General features: G+C 40.8%; 1 protein-coding gene across 12 annotated transcripts in view; it reads left to right on the top strand.

The window, feature by feature from the left end:
* Window positions 1-18,975, top strand: part of Liprin-gamma (liprin protein kazrin) — a 123,047-nt gene extending 104,072 nt beyond the window's left edge. For 8 of the 12 annotated variants that reach the window (XM_077401357.1, XM_077401356.1, XM_077401363.1 and 5 more), the window contains 12 exons: window positions 1,648-1,854; window positions 2,183-2,552; window positions 4,184-4,273; window positions 5,494-5,710; window positions 7,061-7,322; window positions 7,543-7,890; window positions 8,067-8,190; window positions 8,561-8,705; window positions 11,602-11,794; window positions 13,259-13,285; window positions 15,159-15,179; window positions 15,948-16,346. In XM_077401357.1, coding sequence (XP_077257483.1) covers window positions 1,648-1,854; window positions 2,183-2,552; window positions 4,184-4,273; window positions 5,494-5,710; window positions 7,061-7,322; window positions 7,543-7,890; window positions 8,067-8,190; window positions 8,561-8,705; window positions 11,602-11,794; window positions 13,259-13,285; window positions 15,159-15,179; window positions 15,948-16,196 — 2,253 coding nt within the window. In that variant the 3' untranslated portion in view covers window positions 16,197-16,346. Of the gene's footprint in view, window positions 1-1,647; window positions 1,855-2,182; window positions 2,553-4,183; window positions 4,274-5,493; window positions 5,711-7,060; window positions 7,323-7,542; window positions 7,891-8,066; window positions 8,191-8,560; window positions 8,706-11,601; window positions 11,795-13,258; window positions 13,286-15,158; window positions 15,180-15,947 lie in introns of all 12 variants that reach the window. The other 4 variants (XM_077401364.1, XM_077401355.1, XM_077401352.1 and 1 more) reach the window with 4 other exon arrangements.
* The last annotated feature ends 24 nt before the right edge of the window (window positions 18,976-18,999 follow it).

Below are 18,999 nucleotides of genomic sequence, written 5' to 3'. Positions count from 1 at the left end.
CATGTCTATTCGCTCGTTAAAATATAATCGCGCTCTTCGCAGGCAAGAGATCAAGTTATCCTTTCGCCTAGTCGCGGATATGTCTTATCGGAACTAAACTTGAGCGTTATATTTACTTTAATTTAAATATATGAAATATGTCATACTCAAAAGTGTCTTGCAGAAAAATTGAGAGTTTCAAATTTGGCACAACAAGAATTATTAGTTTTATTTCAGTATAACATCAGCAATAGAAAATTAATATAACTCTGTCGTTATATTAAGAATAATTTTATAACAAGTATTGATTTTATCATTGAAAATTGTTATTTGTTTTACGCTTATTTGATACTCTGAATTATTTTATCTAATTGTACGATATGTTGCATTTGCTGAATATTAATTATGCCTGTAACGCGACATGAAATTATCGATGGAGAATGTCAATCATGAAAGTCCGTGTCACGCATTTTGAAGATCCGAATCGCATCTCGAGGGTCTTCTCGTCTGTTTTCCAATACGGACGACGCTCTCGAGATAACTCGCGCTGCGCGAAACAGTCTCGCCAGCATCGATTGACATTTTCGTGAATATCAACTGAATATTTGTTCTAGAATTCGATTTGATTCCCAGCGGCTATTTGCTCTCACGGCCATTATTAGTTCGTCGACTGTTTCGACGAAATCATCGCTCACCGGTGCGGCTAAAGTTATTTCGTCGAATATCGATTATTACTTCGTGCCTTCGCGGAATCCGGCGGGCTTCCAATTAATTATTAACTTATTCCGTATTCCGCAAACGGATTTTGCAATGTTGATTTTACTGGGTTGATTGACAATGTTATATTATAATATTGAAACATTATTTCTCGACAACGAGAATAAATCTGTTTCCGGCGTGTTTATTTCTTGTTTGTAACGGTCAAACAGAAAAAACGTTTACGAGCGGTGCGTATCAAAATCATGTTTCGTCATCTTAACCCTTAAATGCCCCCTCCAGCGACCCCAGACTCTTTACAATGATATATTTTTAAATGTTCTTGCCAAAAATGGAGCTCATGCTCCCATTGATGATATAGTTGAGTGCGTGACCTACCCGTTTGTACACTTAGCAGTACTCAGTTTACTTAATTTTTTATATTATGTTGAAATTGAAATTTTAACAATATAAGCATTTTATTTTCTTTTCTAAGCCTTGAACAACATTGAAAAAAATTTTTTATAACTAAAGATCAAAAAATCAATGAGTAATAAAGAGACATTTTTCATGCTGGGGTCATTTAGACCCCTCATGTTATTTACGAGATTCTTGAGAGGTGTGGCATTTAAGGGTTAACTGCAAGTCTATTGTGTCATCCACACATTACGTTTTCTCAAACACGATGGTTCATAGCAATTTAATTAAATAAATAAAATATACGCAATATATAATTTTTGCAATATATCATCATTTTATAATTCACGTTATAACTGTATTTATCTCTATTCATTCTAATTTCTCTTCCATTTTTCGTGAAAAGTAAAGTCTGAATAAAAAGAGAAGATAAATTTGCCGTTTGGTCGCTGTGCTCCGTACAATTTTCGAATCACGTGCATGCTACGGTAGATGGTGAAGGTTTTGGGCGCGGAGTTACTGCCCGGACATGGTCCTTTTGACCGTTGATTGCAGCGGATGCGGGAGAACGAGGCGACCCTAGGACGTCTTCAGCAGCAAGGAGCCGGCATGCCTTCGGAGGAACGCGAACGGGAGAGGGAGAGGGAACGCTGGAGTCTTTTAAGGGCGGCGAGGGATGAGGCCGATCGAAGTCTGAGCCTCGCGGCTAGTTTGGCCGACAAAGAAGCCGCCCTCTCGCACGCACACGCGACCATAAAAGAGGTAAGCCCCGCTTATCGAACGCGCGTTATTTCGCATCTAAATTAACGGGTTTAAAATCGATATAGGGTTCGTCTCAGGGGATTCCAGAAAACTCGTCAAAATCGATAATCTCGCACATACGATTACAATTTAAAAATTATAAAGAGAAAAATTAATTTCTTGTAACTCTCTTAAAAGATTTATATAAATTCAAATAACTACTTAGTACTCCAATATCTAGCCAAAATATAAATTTTTTTTCTTGCCCAGCAATATTTTCGGATTTTTTGTTGACGCAGACCGTTATAATGGCCCGCATTCTCAAGGTATACCTCTTGATTGTTACCAGCTGCAACGTCAACTCTCAGAACGCGGCGGTGGCGGCGGGATCTGCCTGAGCGATCAGGAGTCCCTGGTGTCGTTTCCACGGGGCAGCGTGAACGGTGCCGCGACGCCCGGAGCTGGCAGCAGCAGCGGCGGCGGCGGCGGCGGCTGCGGCATCATCCCCCACGTGAACTCCCAGCCGCCCTTGGGCACCACCGAGCTCGGCATGTCCATGGGTAACGTAGGTGGCGGCCCGGGTGCAGGAGGATCCTCCGGCGGCCAGGCCGGCGATCGCGGCAGCTGCAGCGCGGACAGCGGCGTCCGCGGGTCCAGCGATCGCGAGAGCGGCGGGGCGACCAGCGTCGGCGGAAATCTCTCGGACTCCACGACAGACGGTGAGAATCACTTCGATAGCAATTAGCGTTTTTTTTTGTTTATTGCGTCGCGCAACTACATCCGCACAACTATACTGAGAAGTATAAAACGGGGGAAAAAAGCGAAGAAAGAGTTTTTACAGGAAGAAAAAAAGTAAAAAGAAAATGTATCTCGTAAAGAGGATTTTGTCTCGCGCAAAATCCCTTTTCTTTTACAGTGATATGAAGTCGCCTCAGCTAATCTTTTCACGAGTGTCTCTTCACACGTTTCTATAAATAAAGCCTCTTAGGTACATCAAATTGTGTAATTTGGATTTGATTGTTGAATTTAGATGAAAATTAATGTCATGTCAACATAATCAGTCTCTCAGTGTCAATTTTCATAATCTTATTTTATTCTATTTTTAATCTTAAGTACGCGGGTTTTGTCTGCATCTTGTAATATCTATGAATTAAAACATTTATTGCCTGAATTTACACAACGGTAACACTGATTCTAAAGCAGAATTCGTCGTTAACGGTATGACAACGAAAGAACATTTTTGAAGAGATCGTCTTATCTAGAATTACTATTAATCACAATCGGAGTGACGTCTCCGCTTAGAAGATAATGACTCCGGCGTTTAGTTGCAACGAGCCCCAAGATTAATCGTCCAGTCAGAAGGGATTGCCAGTGTATGTACATCCGGCTAAGTACCAGTTTGAAAAATAGTCCGACGGCATCCGTCAGTCGCGAATGTTAATCGAACGTAGGTGGTGGTGGTCTAATCGAACACACGCTTCCTTCATGTATTATTCAGCCGCAATCGCCGTGCCGTTGCATCAAAACGGTTTGATCGATTGGGTTTCCGGCAAACGCTCGCGGTCACCGGAGAGAGTTTGGGGCTTGATGCGCGTGCATGATTTTCAGCGCGAAAGATGCACTTTGGGATGCGCAGGAAACACTCAAGGGATTATCTGAACTCTTGCCAAGTTACATTATCAAGTTAAACATTTACCTAGAATATTACCCGCCTCACTATCTATCCTTTTAACGCTTTCTTTACGAAAGAAACTGCTTTGGAATAACAAGAGGATTTTTATGATATAATCACATATAATATACTTGCATATTTTATTATTGTTAACTGTGTGATTTATAGATATGATTTATAAATATTATTAATTAAGTCAGGCACGGTATAGTTAATGAAGAAACCAAAATAAAATAAGCCTCACAATAATCTTACGTAAACCAACGATAAATCCTTTCGAATTTGTCACGCAGCTATTAAAAGTTAACATTATTCCGAGTGTAAAGTTATCAATTTAAACTTTTCCTATTAGCCAGATCGAAATTTTCGCTAATGGCCGCGTCCATTATCTCGTGTAAAAAGTCAAGTTACTTTGCACTTTCCAACATCGCAACGTCTTTCCGCGTTCCACTTTCGGTGGCGAACGACGGGCATTATCTCCGTCATCGTCGTGAAAGGATGCCACGGCATAAAGAACACAAGCTCGGCAATAGCGGCGACCTCGAGGGAAGCTCGTTCTTAACAGCCCCAGGCACAATGTGCAGACGCGAGGCCCGTGCCGGCTTGCCACCGATACCCTACCCGCACTTCCCTCCCTTTACTGTAAAATTGAGGTCCTTTATATATATTTCCGCGCAGGCACGCCAACAATTACGGTCGAGGGCAGCGGTCTCGACATGGACAGCATCTCCGTGGTATCCTCCGTAGCACCACCCCACATATACCAATGTAAGTGTCCAAGAGCATAAATCACTGATCGTCGTCACTTCCCATGTCTCACTCAGCGCTCTACATCCCGCCTCCCTGTTCCGTCATAATCCGAAACGCCTCTGCTGCTTCTCAGTGTATGCGTCTTTCTCTTTTCCTCCGACCAATACCCGTTTTCTTTCGTCAGCGAAGGGTGGCTGGACCGATGGCCGATCGCGAATACGTCGAAAATACGCAGGATTGACAATTATAACACAGTTCTTTGACGCTCAGATCATTAAGTCACATTAAAATATTTGTAAAATAGCCGAGAATCCTTCGATGTTTCTATCTTGCAGATCTCTAAAGCTCTCTAGAATCACGATGGTAGGAAATATCGAACCGCACGGTATCGCTATCGTATTCTGGCCACCCTGTAGTCATTTATCTCTTGGTATGCGCGCGCGCGTGTGTGTGTGTGTATGTGCGTATCATATGTGTGAACGTGCGTCTTAATATGGTGGTCCCGAAAGGGATCGAGGGCGCTCACCGAATAAATCGTTTTTCTCGCGTGAAAGCCTAACCGATGCCGAGGCCGAGGGTCCCCAAGGATGTCCTCGATATATAAGTCCTGCCTGCTACATGGCCTGAATGCATGCGCATGCACATACCGCAAACCTGACAGAGAGAGATGACAAGAACGAGCTATGCCCACGAGAAGGACTTTTTGCACGCGAGCAGGATCGCTGCACGACGCGCTGTGTGTTCTTTATGTGACTTGCATCGATTACCATTCGCTGTGCCACGGGACTGGATAACGCTTGATGAAAAAGCCACGTGAAATACGATTTTCATGTGCAGTGTAAAAAAAAATAGCGACATTCAAAGAAACGTGCAAATGAATAAGTAATTAATTGTTTGTCGATGACCCGAATTTGACTTCACTCGCATCCTGCTGTGTCCAATTACTAACAAATTATCGTTCACGTTCTTTCTTTGTTACATACGTTTGTTTTAACATGACAAAAATATTTTCATGCCCTGCAAGCATAATATTCGCGCGACATGTAATCGTTGCGTAATTGTTTATCGACGGTTTTCCATTTAACACATAGGGCTTACATCCTCTGCGCATATCTCATTACATTTCTACGAACTATTTCTCTCGGTCTTCCTATTCTCGTTCCAAGTGCTCGAGAGTGCCCCGAGCGCTCCGTTATGGAAATCGATGGTACACCGACACGCGTATCTTCTGTTTACAGCCGCAACCACACCGAAGGACTGCAGCCCGACGCTGTCGCCGCTGAACGCATTTTCAAGGTCCATGGACAATTCCTCGCTATCGCGATCGGTCGAGCAGCTATCCAGCCCGCTGGAATCCGAGCCGAGGAGGAACAAGCAGCCACCACCTGTCGTCGCACCTGCCGCGCATTCGCGCTCGTCCGCCACTCGCGGCGGCACATGGGGATCCATTTCAAGGTAATAGGTATAAGGAGCTCTCGTTCCCGTTACGGAAACGCTCAACATTTTATTGCGCAACACGAACCGCAAATTGCTCGCCATGCAAACGACGCAAATTTAGTTTCGAAGAGACAATTATTTCTTATGTAATTATTTTTGCTCTCCCCCACACGTTGCCCGCGGTAATACCAATTACGCATTAATTGAGTGAAGTATCGATTATTTAGCCCATCGCGCAAACATTTAGCGGCAATTATCGCCGGGACAACGTTACATTTTACTCGTAAATATGAGTTAAATTGTTTTGTGGGCGACGAATAATTTATACGTGATGTTTAATACAACGCGGGCGGCCACAAACGATAGCTTCGGCATAATAAAAAGCACTGGAAAGTCGAGATGACGAGAGACACTCGATGGAAGTGCAGCCATACGGCTCGTGTGGCGAACAATTCATTCGCACGACGGTGAATGGTTTTACAATGTATGCGACTTGTTCACATTGATTTTACAATCTCGTGCGCTTGCACGTAAGTACATCGGTGCACTGTCGACATTTTTGTACTCTGACGACTCTCAGTATTACTTGGGCGAAGTGTGTGACTACTACGCGAGTCTTACTCCCTAACAATGTACGAGCAAAAGGAGTTCGTAACACGATAGAAGGGAAATTGCAACTTTGCGACAACGGTTGCTGAGTAGAAATAGATGCGGACTTCCGCGCCGTGTGGAAATAAACTTGTAAAAGAGACTGTTATGTAAAATAACAGTCTTCTTAAGTAAGACGATCTTTTTTCCGGATACAAGAGAATATTGATTTTTCCATTATATTCACTTGGATATTACAGCCGGTGAGACTTACGTCCGCAATGTGATTTTATTCTAAATGATGGATGATGCCATCGGCTGTTTAGCTGTAAAATATTGCACATCAGAGATCCCGTAATCCACCATTATCCCATCGAACTGACAACATGAGACACGGAAATTTAGATTTACTCTCAACTGAAGAATCTATATAATTTCCCATGTCTAATTATTTTATATTTATGGAATTAATTAGAATTTATGCAAAAATATTTATTTATTATCTATATTTCTTAAATATATCTCTTATACCTCTTCGCATTGATTCAATTTGATATTTTCAACAGGATACAATCAATATGTTAATACATTATAATGATTAAAAAATTGTGAGTCTTTACATAAAAATAAAGAAAAGGAAAAATCAATTTATTATATATAATATCATTTTTAACTATATTATTATAACACAGTACGCACAAGTAAAATAAAAAAAATGTGTTTTTCCGCGATTTAATATCATTGCATCAATGTGAATGAATCGAGTTTTCCTTCTGGCAGAGTATTCGCCCGTTCGCGACATCGGAAGACGGCAAACAGTTCTAGCGGTGGCGGCAACGAGGGCTCAGACAGCTTTGATCCATATCGATCGTGGTCGCCGCTCACCGAGGAGGGTTACGCCGAGAAACTTCGTTTGCTTCGAGAAGCAGCTTCCGTGCCCATGGAGCGATGGCGAGCCCCGACCGTTTTAGCCTGGTTAGAGGTGGCTCTCGGGATGCCGCAATACGGTCCACGATGTGCCGAGAACGTCAAATCGGGCAAGGTAAAGGATTTATCACCTGTTTCCATTAGCGAACTTTAAACCAGTTTAACCTGTTGATATAAGCCCGAAGGCTATGGCCGATCTTAATCATGTCAAAGGTTTATCCTTCACGCAAAAGACTTTTATATTTTTGTATCTTAGAAACAATTCACAGAACCGTTTCTGATTAAAATACCTGTCTCGATCAGTTAAGTTTTCATTATTGTGGTACTATTTTCAGGTTCTACTGGAACTAAGTGACGCCGAACTTGAGGCCGGTTTAGGCGTAACTCATCCGCTTCATCGAAAGAAACTGCGTCTGGCTATCGAGGAACATCGGCATCCAAGTCACGTTCGATATCCCTGTATCGCTCAGCTCGGTCACACCTGGGTGAGCTCTGAGTGGCTGCCGGATCTCGGCCTGGCCCAGTACTCGGAAAGTTTCGCCACCAATATGGTGGATGCGCGTATGCTGGACCATCTGAGCAAGAAGGAGCTTGAGAAATTGCTCGGAGTCACGAGAAAGTTTCATCAGGCCAGCATCGTTCATGGTATTCACCTGCTGCGGATGCTAAACTATGATCGACAGGTGAGTGAATTTGCACTATCGACCAAAATGATATTACAAGATCTTACCGACGATAAGTTTATCAGGAACATGTGAAGATAAAGGCTGCTTATAATCAGTTCTTTATAAGGATTAATCAAACGATGTAATTGCGGTTGAATAATACCATCAAAGAGATAATGTCAAGCTTTTGGTAGGCTCTCGCTGTCAGAAGACATCAATGTGAGCAGGTTGACACGGATCCTTTGGTTTGGACGAATCAAAGGTTCATTCGGTGGGCGAGGAATATCGATCTCACGGAATACGCAGAAAACTTGAAAGGTGAATTGTATTTCGGCGAGATCAATTATGTATTTTTTAAATCGAAAATTTTAACAAACATCATCTATTGCCATACATATATGCCATATATTACATATGACAATTATAATTGATTACAGTTTGCGAATGTTTAATATTAATTTGCTAAAAGAACAAAAATATTTTATACATATATAAATTTCTTTTGCTTATATCTTTTTAACCAATTTTATTGCAGTATCTGCAGCTTATAACACATTTCTCTTCTAAAAACAAGAATACACAAAATATGCAGGCTGAAAAATCGACCTTTCACCTTTAAGCCCGATAACATGCATATGAACTATCGATATCATTTATCTTTAACGAGAATAAAATCTCTTTCTCATAGACTCAGGTGTGCACGGTGCTCTGGTTGTATTGGAGCCGTCGTTCACTGGCGACACCATGGCCACCGCCTTGGGCATACCACCGGCGAAACACATGATTCGACGACACCTCACCGCCGAATTAGAAGCGCTCGTTCTGCCAGCAAGGTATTCAGTCTACTGTCATCCAGAGGCGACAATGGACAACGCTCATTAATCGGCATGACGTCGTCGTTGTTTTTATCGTCATCGAGAGACGGGACGACGTCTCCGGAACACTAATTGGCATCTACGAAACCGCGTTCGGACATTCCTCGCTTCGAAGGAATCTCCTTAGAGCACCTCGGGAATTTGATCGTCAATTTCGAGACGCTCTCGAAGTCACTCGAACTCGCGCTAAGCGTGTTTTCTCTGCCCTTTGTACATCGAAGAAGACGTACACTCTAAACATCTTTTGTCGAGTCATGCAATAGAACGAACATTCCTTTTAAGTTTATATTATAGAATAGAAGATAGCGTTACTAAGGTACCACTCATTTAATATAAATTAAACGGACTTATCGAGTGGATGTTACGGCAGCGTTTTTAGTTAAAAGTTTTTTAATATAAAAAATTTATTCCTTGGATCATTATTCACTGCTTTTTACCATATCACACATTGATCGAAAGGAGATAGATAAGAAAAAGACGCTCAATTCCTTGATTAAACGCGAATGATCTCGATACATGAAAGACAATAAAACGGAATTGAATTTTTTTTACGTTCGCCGCGTAAAGAGATTCCTCTTAGGAGATTCCTTTTCAAGGCAGGAACGTGACACAACGAGGAATGAAATCGTGTACGGTTTCGTTTTATTTCTCATCCCTCGATCGACTCGTGCCGTATGTCGTCCAGAATTCGGCGTATTCTCGGAACGGAAGCGGCAGGTGCAAGTTGTAAAGCAACGAACGACACGTCGCGCCGGACTCCGCGTCCAATCCACGTGCGATGGCCAAAGTTAAAATCGTCAAATTGCGAAGTAGATCGTATACTCGATCGCGATTTTCAGTCTTGATCGAGGCAGTAGAGACTTTTTCGCTAGAGCATCAAAAAGCATCAGTCAATTATTTATTTACAGGAATATTTCACGCGCGGGCAAGTAGTCGGGAGTGCTTTTTCCAATTTTTCTCGGTAGGAGAAACGTTTTCGGAAAACTTTAGCGCGGAGACGAATAACCGGCAAATTTCGACGAATCTCGCTCGATGAAGTGCGTTCCTCGCTTCTTCATCGATATTCGAGTTTCACATCGTAAAAATAACATTAGTTCGGGAGAAAAGAGAAAAAGAATTGTTACTGTATAGTCACCGTTAATCGATAGGCAGTTACTTTTCCAGAATTTCTACGAGTAAAGTTAGTTACATCGTATAAGAGACGTATCCGTGAACTTCCGCAAAAAGCTTTCGTAACCGACAGAACGTAATTTAATGTATCGCTAAGGAATCTCGAGAGGAAGTTGTAAATATTCCGGGAACCGACTCGGAAATGAAGGAGATATGAAGGGAGTGCACGATTTTTTATTTGCATTTTATGATACCTCCGTGAAACACACGGATAATTAGTCGCGATTTTAACTCGACCAGACTCATTTAAACTTTTACAGTTGCAGTAAAAGTTCTCGTCGATGTTAAGTGAACATCAAGCAGCACTAAAAATTAGGCCCGATGGCCTCAATAAATTACCTATATCGAGTAAAGCACATCATGCAATTAAAATTGAATTAAAATGTGTACTCCCTTAATATATCTATAGAGCTATTTAGATAGAGCAAAAGCGCGCTCGCACGACGGTCCTCGATCGCCATCGATCGTTGTCGGACGCGCTCGCCGCAAAAGGTACTCATAGTCTTAATACACATGCCATACCTGGATATATCGGGCATACACACACGTAAATACAGTATACAGTTACAATCGACATATATATATATAAAATGTACATATACAAACATACGCGATTACCACCCAGTGGAACGTGCCGGAGTACTCTGTCCGACGAAGTTTCGTCGGAGTACTCGGCACTAGTTGCAGCGCGCGATTCGCTGGGTCTGCAGTCCACTCGATCGCGGGTCCACCGGTAATGTTTGTCATAGCTGAGCCGTAGCCCACAGCTGCCGCCTGCACTGCACTGCGCTATGTACAGCACATGTTAATCTTAGTGATCGTGGTGTAATCCTTGGTCAGACACCTCGCCCCTGCACAACCCCCTTTTGTATCTCCGGAAGATTATCCGAAAGGAAAAAGCGCTTTCCATTATTTAAGCAACCCGCAAGCGAAACTTTTAACACATTTCTGACTGTTAAATGAATCATATTATTGATTATCCCTTCTTATTCAGAATATGTATGAATCATTTCATTCCCCCCCCCTTTGCTGGTTTATGGATGAGAGTCCCTAAATGTTTCTCTGACCAGGAATCACACCACAGTTGCATTATGATTCCTTTTATCTTTTTCTGATTTGCCAATTTTGATATTTACATATATCTTTTGACTGTTCGATGTTTACTCTCGTTGACTGATTAGCGTGGCTGGAAATGCGTCTCGGTTGGTCCGACTCTAGGAAAGACCATCCTCGGCGTATCGGCAGCCCAATAAACATTATACACTCTATATCGGTGGTGCACAAAATGCTTGTGTATGTATATTTATGTTGTAACTAGATATTCATTATAAGATAGAGCTCGTTCTATCGTCAGACACTTACAGCGAGCCACTGCCATCAGGTCACAAAATTAAGAAAATTTACGGAACACAAATAAAAAACACGAGTTAAAAAATCTAATTTATATACTCATTTGATAACTAAATAGTCAGTTATCAAATGTATCTCGCGTTTGAAACAGATTTGGCGTACAGATCGACTAGAGGTTTTGCAAAAAAAAAAGGTACATATTTAGACAGTGGTTTGCTGTAGCACGTGTTACACGTGTGTGTGTGTCCGAGGTATGTGCATATCAGGCGGTCAAGGACGCCAAGATGTACGCAAGAAAGCGTGCATGAAAAGGGTGGTGTGCGTGTGTGCGTAGAAGTCAGCTGGAGATGGTCCCGAGGAACAGCACCGCCGGGGGTGGCCGTCCGATGAGCACCGCGAGCGCGGGCGGTAGTCTCGGTCGTGGAAGCAGAGCGCTACATCTACAGCATCACCAGAGCTCGCTGTCGGCCCTCCACATGACGGCGAACCACACCGGCACCGTCGACAGACGCAGATCCAGCCTCAGGGTAACGTACCGTTTAGATTCAACGAGGGTCTGGTCCGCGTACAAGCGCGCCAGGAACTCGATGCCGCTCCCCGCCTCGCCTCTGCACTTCCCTTAACTCTTTCGCACGAGGAGTATCGTTAATTTGATCTAATCGTTGCCGAGGTAATTATTTTTAAACGTAGCTTCTTTTACTAAAACTTCTGAGCTCGACAAGTCGAGCTTGCGTGTTCTATGCTTATTTTTTCTTTCATAAAAACACATAGATTGCTTATATTGTATAACTATTAGATTAAATTATAATTTAATTAATGAAACAACTGATTTTTTTGTAACTTAATTTTTTTTATTTGACCTGGAAAGAGATAAGGATAGTACGAGATACATCTTTTAGAGAGTTATCTCTTGGCGAGTTGCTTCTTGAAGCCTATGCTTGTTTTTATCATAATCATTGTATCGTAGAAAATTTGATATTTAGAGAAATGATATATATTTATGTGATAATCTTAATATATTTTTCCATTAGGATTATATAAATGAAATAGATTTCTTCTTTCTTTCATTCAGTCTTCAAAAGAAAACTTGGGAACGGTATACATCCGTTATAAAATCTAATCTTTTACTTGCAATGTGAAAATTATTCAGTTCTGTCATGCCAAGCTATATATTATAAACTGTTAAGAAATATCTATATTATTTTCTACAGTATTATTTCCTCGACATACTAATAATTAATTAGGTGAATTGTAATCAATACGGATCATATCAATAATCGGCACAGACAAACGCGCTAAAAAATGCAGAAACTCATCAGGATTGATTCATCATTCCATTTTAAACGCAGTTCATTGTGCAGTCATTTACTCCCGTTTCTATGCTGACTTTCATGCATCTCATCTGTGACTATTAGCTCTTTATTTTTATTAATTATTGGCACGACTGCATGGCATCGCTTAGTAAGGACGCTCGCATAACACTCTACAACGAAATATTTCCCCTTAATAATCGTAATTGATCCTCGTCGAGGAAGAAACGAATGATCATTCCGAATTGTGAACGATAATGCTTTCGAAATTGCTTTAGAATCCCTCAACTTTATTAGAAAATATTTTTCGAAACGATGAAATATTTTTTGCAATAAAGAAACTTCATGCTAAAACTAAAAATATTATACAACATATTACTTTTTAGCATGTCAAGTAAAAAATATGTTCTTTTATCAAGTACATAGGATCGCAATATCATATTTTTTGCGCCAAAGTATTACAGTGTGCACCGTATTTGTTCATAAACGTTAATAATTTTAATTTGCTGTATGAAAAGATGGTACTTATAATTACACAGTTCGTTACGTGAAAGAAAATTTCAATCGTCCACATCAGTCTGTTAGAAGTTTCACACGACGAGAGTCAATGTATTTCACGCTGTGAGCTATGAGCTCGACCTAACGTTAATCATTGTCCCTGCATCCTGTGGATCGTCGCAGACCTGCAGTCTTCTTTACTTGAAAAAGGTTCGGTATTTATTACATATATATCCATTGTTTCTTCTTTTAAAGTTCTTTATACATTGTGTTCTGTATCATAGAACATATCCTTATTACGCCTATCGATTCGCTGCATCACCGCGGATCGATCAATTGCAGCACATTTTTACAAAGTCTCCGATAATTGGCAATCTATGGAGATTAATTTTAATATAATTATCAACGCCCAGATAATCTTTTAATATTAATTTAATTAATTTTTTCCTGAATTTGCAGGAGATTTTGTAAAAATGTCTATGCGAGAGCACATGAGTGAGCAATTGATCGTGACCAATTTTTAGCACTGTTAAAATCAATTCTTGTAATTTCTCAAAATAATTGATTACGATTAATGTGCTACGATCAACCTCTAAAATGATTTATTATTAATTTCGTACATGTGTATATCTAATCGCGACAATCAGATAAATGTCTCAATCGGTCGCAAACTCGTGCCCATATTCTCTCCTAGGAAAGTAAAATAGGAAACCATCAGTATGGCAAATGTATCGGTATCGTGGAACGTGGAAGCGTTTTTTCTCGTATGAACGCTTCCTCGCTCGAGAAAGAAAATTCTCGGTCTCGGCGAAGCGGCAGAAGTACGGAAAATTTTCGATTAACGCGGTTAATTGATCAACTCTGTTCCCGAGGCAAGGGAACTTCGCTGAGATTCAGATGATTTCTAATGGATCTCGATTTCGATCGCACAGACCCTGAAATGCGAGCAAAGGAGTAATCGAACAAAAAGATCTGATTGTACAATAGACTCTGGAATAATCGAGTAATTATCGTTGTGCCCGGTCTGTCGAGCGCGAGACACTTGAACGTGCGAACAACCGATCCATTGAATCAGTGTCAGAAAACCGTTTGCAAGGTAAAAGAGAAAAAGACTGATGGAGTATACGAGCCTAAGCCTTGCAGCCGTATTATCCATAATTATAGAAAAATGGTACAGATCGCGGAAACACCTCCTCCTTATATTTAATCATCTACTTGTACACCTTGTTTTCGTCTTTATATAGTCATCAGATTGCCAGACAATCTGCTACGCTGAGAAAAGGATATATAATACGTAAGAGAGAACAATTAAGTTTGTCCATTCTTCGTCATAAAAATGAGTATTTAAAATCTAAGCTTGTTAATTCATACATTGAAAAGCGAAGAAAGATGTTACGGAAACGTTTGTATATTTAATTTCATTTCGGAAACATTTTATACTTTTTACAAAATCTTTGATGGAAAATTTATCAGATTAATAATTGATTCAATAATTAAATCGCAATTTAATCTATCGCTGCCATAGAAATTAGGTCACGACTGTTCTTCTATATTCCGCAACGCAATAAATAAATCGAGGATATCTGAAAGGGAAGCAATTAACTAACAAAATATTCAAGAATTTATCGAGTATGCAACTCAATGCAGCTGCCGCGAAATTGCGCATCCCCTAATCCCGCGATTATACCCTATTCTCAGCGCCAAAGGTACACCGACGTACGCGTTATGCCACACTGTAAACACTGTATATAACGAGTATATATATATATATATATATATATATATATATATATATAATATACATACGTTAGCCCCAAACACGTGTTCTCCTCATGTATGTAAACAGAGTGTCCCGTGTCTTCAGGTACACCTTTATAGCGACTAGCGATTAAAATTATGCATTATGCAACTCGAATTACGTAGCAGACGTAACGTATTTATAGCGGGCCATTATTTATGACTGCAAAGAGGGCACCGCGGTTGCCCCGTCATAATCGAATTGTGTAAATATAAACTGACGATATCAATGTGAAAATTCAGCGTGTGGATTCTTAATCGACCTTTTATTTCGTCCTTTTGCTAGTTGTCGTGGAGGAGCTCACAGGTATGCGCCATTAATATTCATTCCAGTATGTACTTTATATCCGTGTAGTGTCCCCTCTAAACACGTTCCCACCAATCCTGCTGACACACCGTATCATTATTGTGAGTGACGATCAGGACGGGCCCGCCGATTGCCGCTGCAAAATGACGAAATAAAAGCGGCGGGCGCCCTCCTCTTTGTCGTAGCACGTGCATCCTATCTGCGTCTACTGCTTTTAATCATTTCTGCAAGAATCACTCTGCTACCCAGCGAATCCTGAATCTCTGTCTCTCATATTCGTTGATCTTCTCACGCTAGAAATTACTGCGAGTGTCATAACGAAATTTAGATAGCGTCATTTCACTCGTGCACGAACATTACAAATATAATAGCAAGTTGTTTCACGTTAAATGGATTAAACAATAATACTCAGACTGAAATATTAGTATTTGTTCCAGTATGGAAGAATGAACCTACTAGGTTCGTGACAAACTACTATCTAAATTTCTACACTCCATAGTTTCTTTTCATTCAACCCTTCGACGCAAAAATTCAAATTGTGAGAAATATTGATAAAAGATCTTATAATTTTTCGGACGCAATTTAAAAATTGTCTCTAGAACGTCATTCATTCTTTCATGTTATCTAAATTGATATCTATTAACATGTAGGCATCTCCTGGTCGCTCGTTTGCTCGTAGCTTCGATCTCTCCGGAAAGTCGAGATTCACCGTCTAAGCAGACTTTACAAGTCACACAGTCCTTTTAATCGAAGCATATCTTTGCGCAGGGATCCCTGAGCAGGGCGTTCGGTCTCCGGCCTAGGAGCGAGAAGGCGTCACCGTCATCGTCCTCGGACACCGGAAGTCTCGCCAGTCAATGCCAATACATGAGCAGCAGCGTTCGCAGCAACTCGCCGCCGCCGCCGCAGCTTCCGCCGCGGCCGATGTCGACCGGCGGCGGTAAACGGCATCGACGGGTGAAGAGCATCGGCGACATCGAGTACATAAGCTCGGCCGCGGTCAGCACCCCGGTCTGACAGGAGGGTAGGCCCCATCATTCGGGGCCTTACCGCAGTCTGAGCGAACGCGGTTACTCCTCCTCCTCGTACTCCTCGTCCCAGTACAGCTCGTACTCGGGCTACGGCAACGTCCTGGTGCCCGGTGACCAGTACCAGCAGTACCAGCAGCAGCAGCAGCAGCAGCAGTCCGGCGGCAATTACTATCAGCAGCTGCAAGGTGGTTACTACTCGCCGCAGAGTTCCGGGCCCCCGTTCCCGGGTGTGCAGAGATACGGCAGTCTGGCCGAAGAGGCATGGTCGTCGTGCTCCACCAAGGGAGACGGCTCGGCGGGAGTCTCGAAGACTAATCCCAGGACTTATTTAGCTTAGCTTCTCGCCGCATTGAAGGCTCGTTGAGCGGATAAGTTCGTTTGAGAGTAACACCACTGTGCGCACGACGCGACGGTGCACCGATGTAGTATCCTGAGAAAAGAATGTGCATCCTTATGGTTTTAGATATACTTTACTTCTCCCTCGTTGCACTGTGGATCCTCAAAGATTCAGTGAACAGCTTATGGCAAAGAAAACAGTTGCAGAAATATCATGTCACGCGCTTGTCAGAGTCAGATGTTAATCAATGCGATTTTGCATATTTCAAATGTGGCTCGCTGTATCAGATGCTGATGCTGTATCGCTAAATCTAAGACTCTGAGCTTCTAATATTTCATGTTTTGACATAAGAAATGTTATCGAGGTGACCTGATCGAATTTACAATTAATTTGGTAAGGAAATCGACACGATTCCCAGATAATCATTATCGTTATAATAAGCCGAAGTAACTATACAAACTTGTTACATAATAACAGTAATAGACAATACGTTACCTGGATAACGGACCCTATCAAAATACGAACAGTTTCGGGCACTTTATGATACGATTATATCTAAAGTTCTAACGAGCGAGTAAACATTGATGTTAGTTATCTCAGAGTTATTCTCAATTACAAAGTAATTATACATCGTACAAATCTGGGCAGCATATCGTGATGTTAAGAGACATAAATAAAAGAGTCTGACCAAATTTTATGAAACACATCGAGCTACCGACCGATATATATATATATATATATATATATATATATATATATATATATATATATAGTCATAGATATGGAAATAAGATATAAAAGAGTATAATTATGATCACAAGTAAGATTATAAATAAGCGAACTAATAATGAGAATTTTTCAGTTCAATCGATATGTATACTACGGTGACAATATCTCACACAAACGATTCGCCGGTATAATTTTTTATTGCCATCATTGCGAACGGCATCCCTCTATCGAGATATAATTATAATTTAGATCGTAAACTCATTCCTATATGTAAGCTAGCATGAAAGAATCGTATTGTGAGTATCGTTAAAGAATATTTTCGCTTATGAATCGATCTTTATGAACGAATGAATGACTTCGGAAACTTTAACGTGACATCAGCTGGCTGAAAAGTAATGGCAACTGCGCGTTTTTCGATAACCCTCGTGTACGTATGCATATAATACGTACGTTTATCTGTATTCTTACGTTATTTTCTATCGATGTGTACGTATGTGTGTGTTTCCTACAGCCACTTAACTGGAAACTTTATCGGATAAGCTTGAAACAACACATTCACTCAAGCTAAGTGTGTTAGATACCGCGAAGTTATAATGATTATTAAACAGAATTGCCTCACGAAGACACCCAGTCTTCCATTATATTCCATTATATTTAGCGGCACGATAAAGTTGAATACAATTCCGTTGTTCGTTATTTTTGAACCAAAAGGAAGAATTGGAAAATTTTTCAAGCTGCAATCTATGTAAAAGAACTGCTCCACAGACGTGATTACAATTACGGATAATTTTTCATTGCGTATCTATGATATTATTATAATTATGCGACCATCGCGACGCGCGCTCCGATAGAAAGGAAACATAAACGAAACGAGTCGCGAGTCAGACGATTTACTCTAAATGCCAGAAAGCTCGAATGTGCACCGTAATTTGGCGCACTGCCGAAATGTACTGTTACGTTCGGCTCGTTGTATCATTATATTAATACTTACAATCTCCCCAGTGTTCGTATATCACGCTCGCGCGGTCGCAAGGGAAAAGAAAGACGATATTTTGCAGATAATGCACATATTTAACGTGATATTTATTCGTAGATTACAATCATTTCTTGATATTTATGCGACACCCGCGTGTTCGGTCGTCGAGCTATTTGATTCTACGTCAATCGGAGAACGATCAGGACCACACGATATAATATATTTTATTGTTGGACTAGTATTGTCGTCGTTTTGCGAGGTGGAAACGGCGAATCAATACGCTAGCTATCGTGACATTCGTGTACCTAAGTAATTTACTTATATAAATTAATTTAGGTCTTCTAATTTATTTGTATACAATGTTATTGCGCAACGCGGCCAATGCCTCGCTTGAACGTGACAGAAACGACGTGTTCGCTTACGTATATTGGTCGCAGCGCGCGATCACACATTTCAATGCAAACCGTTGTAAATGTACGTCTGTATATATTTGTGTGAACTGTATCTATATATATAAACACGGAAAAAGATTAAATAAACGATTGCCTTTACTCCTGCGCGACGGATTTTTCCGCGACGTAATCTCATCTCGATATTTCTAATATATATATATCGTTATTTTTTTATTTATACAAAACTCATCATATAACATTGTAAGCGATGCGGAATCATATTCTATGACAGTGTCCTAACACATTTATAGTGTATTATATAAACATGGTATATATATATATATATATATATATA

Source organism: Temnothorax americanus, unplaced genomic scaffold, assembly GCF_048541705.1.
Source record: "Temnothorax americanus isolate GAGA-0224 unplaced genomic scaffold, ASM4854170v1 Scaffold14, whole genome shotgun sequence".
Taxonomy (NCBI): Eukaryota; Metazoa; Arthropoda; class Insecta; order Hymenoptera; family Formicidae; genus Temnothorax; species Temnothorax americanus.
The sequence above is the reverse complement of the archived record's forward strand: the minus strand, read 5'-3'. Positions and strand labels throughout refer to the sequence as shown.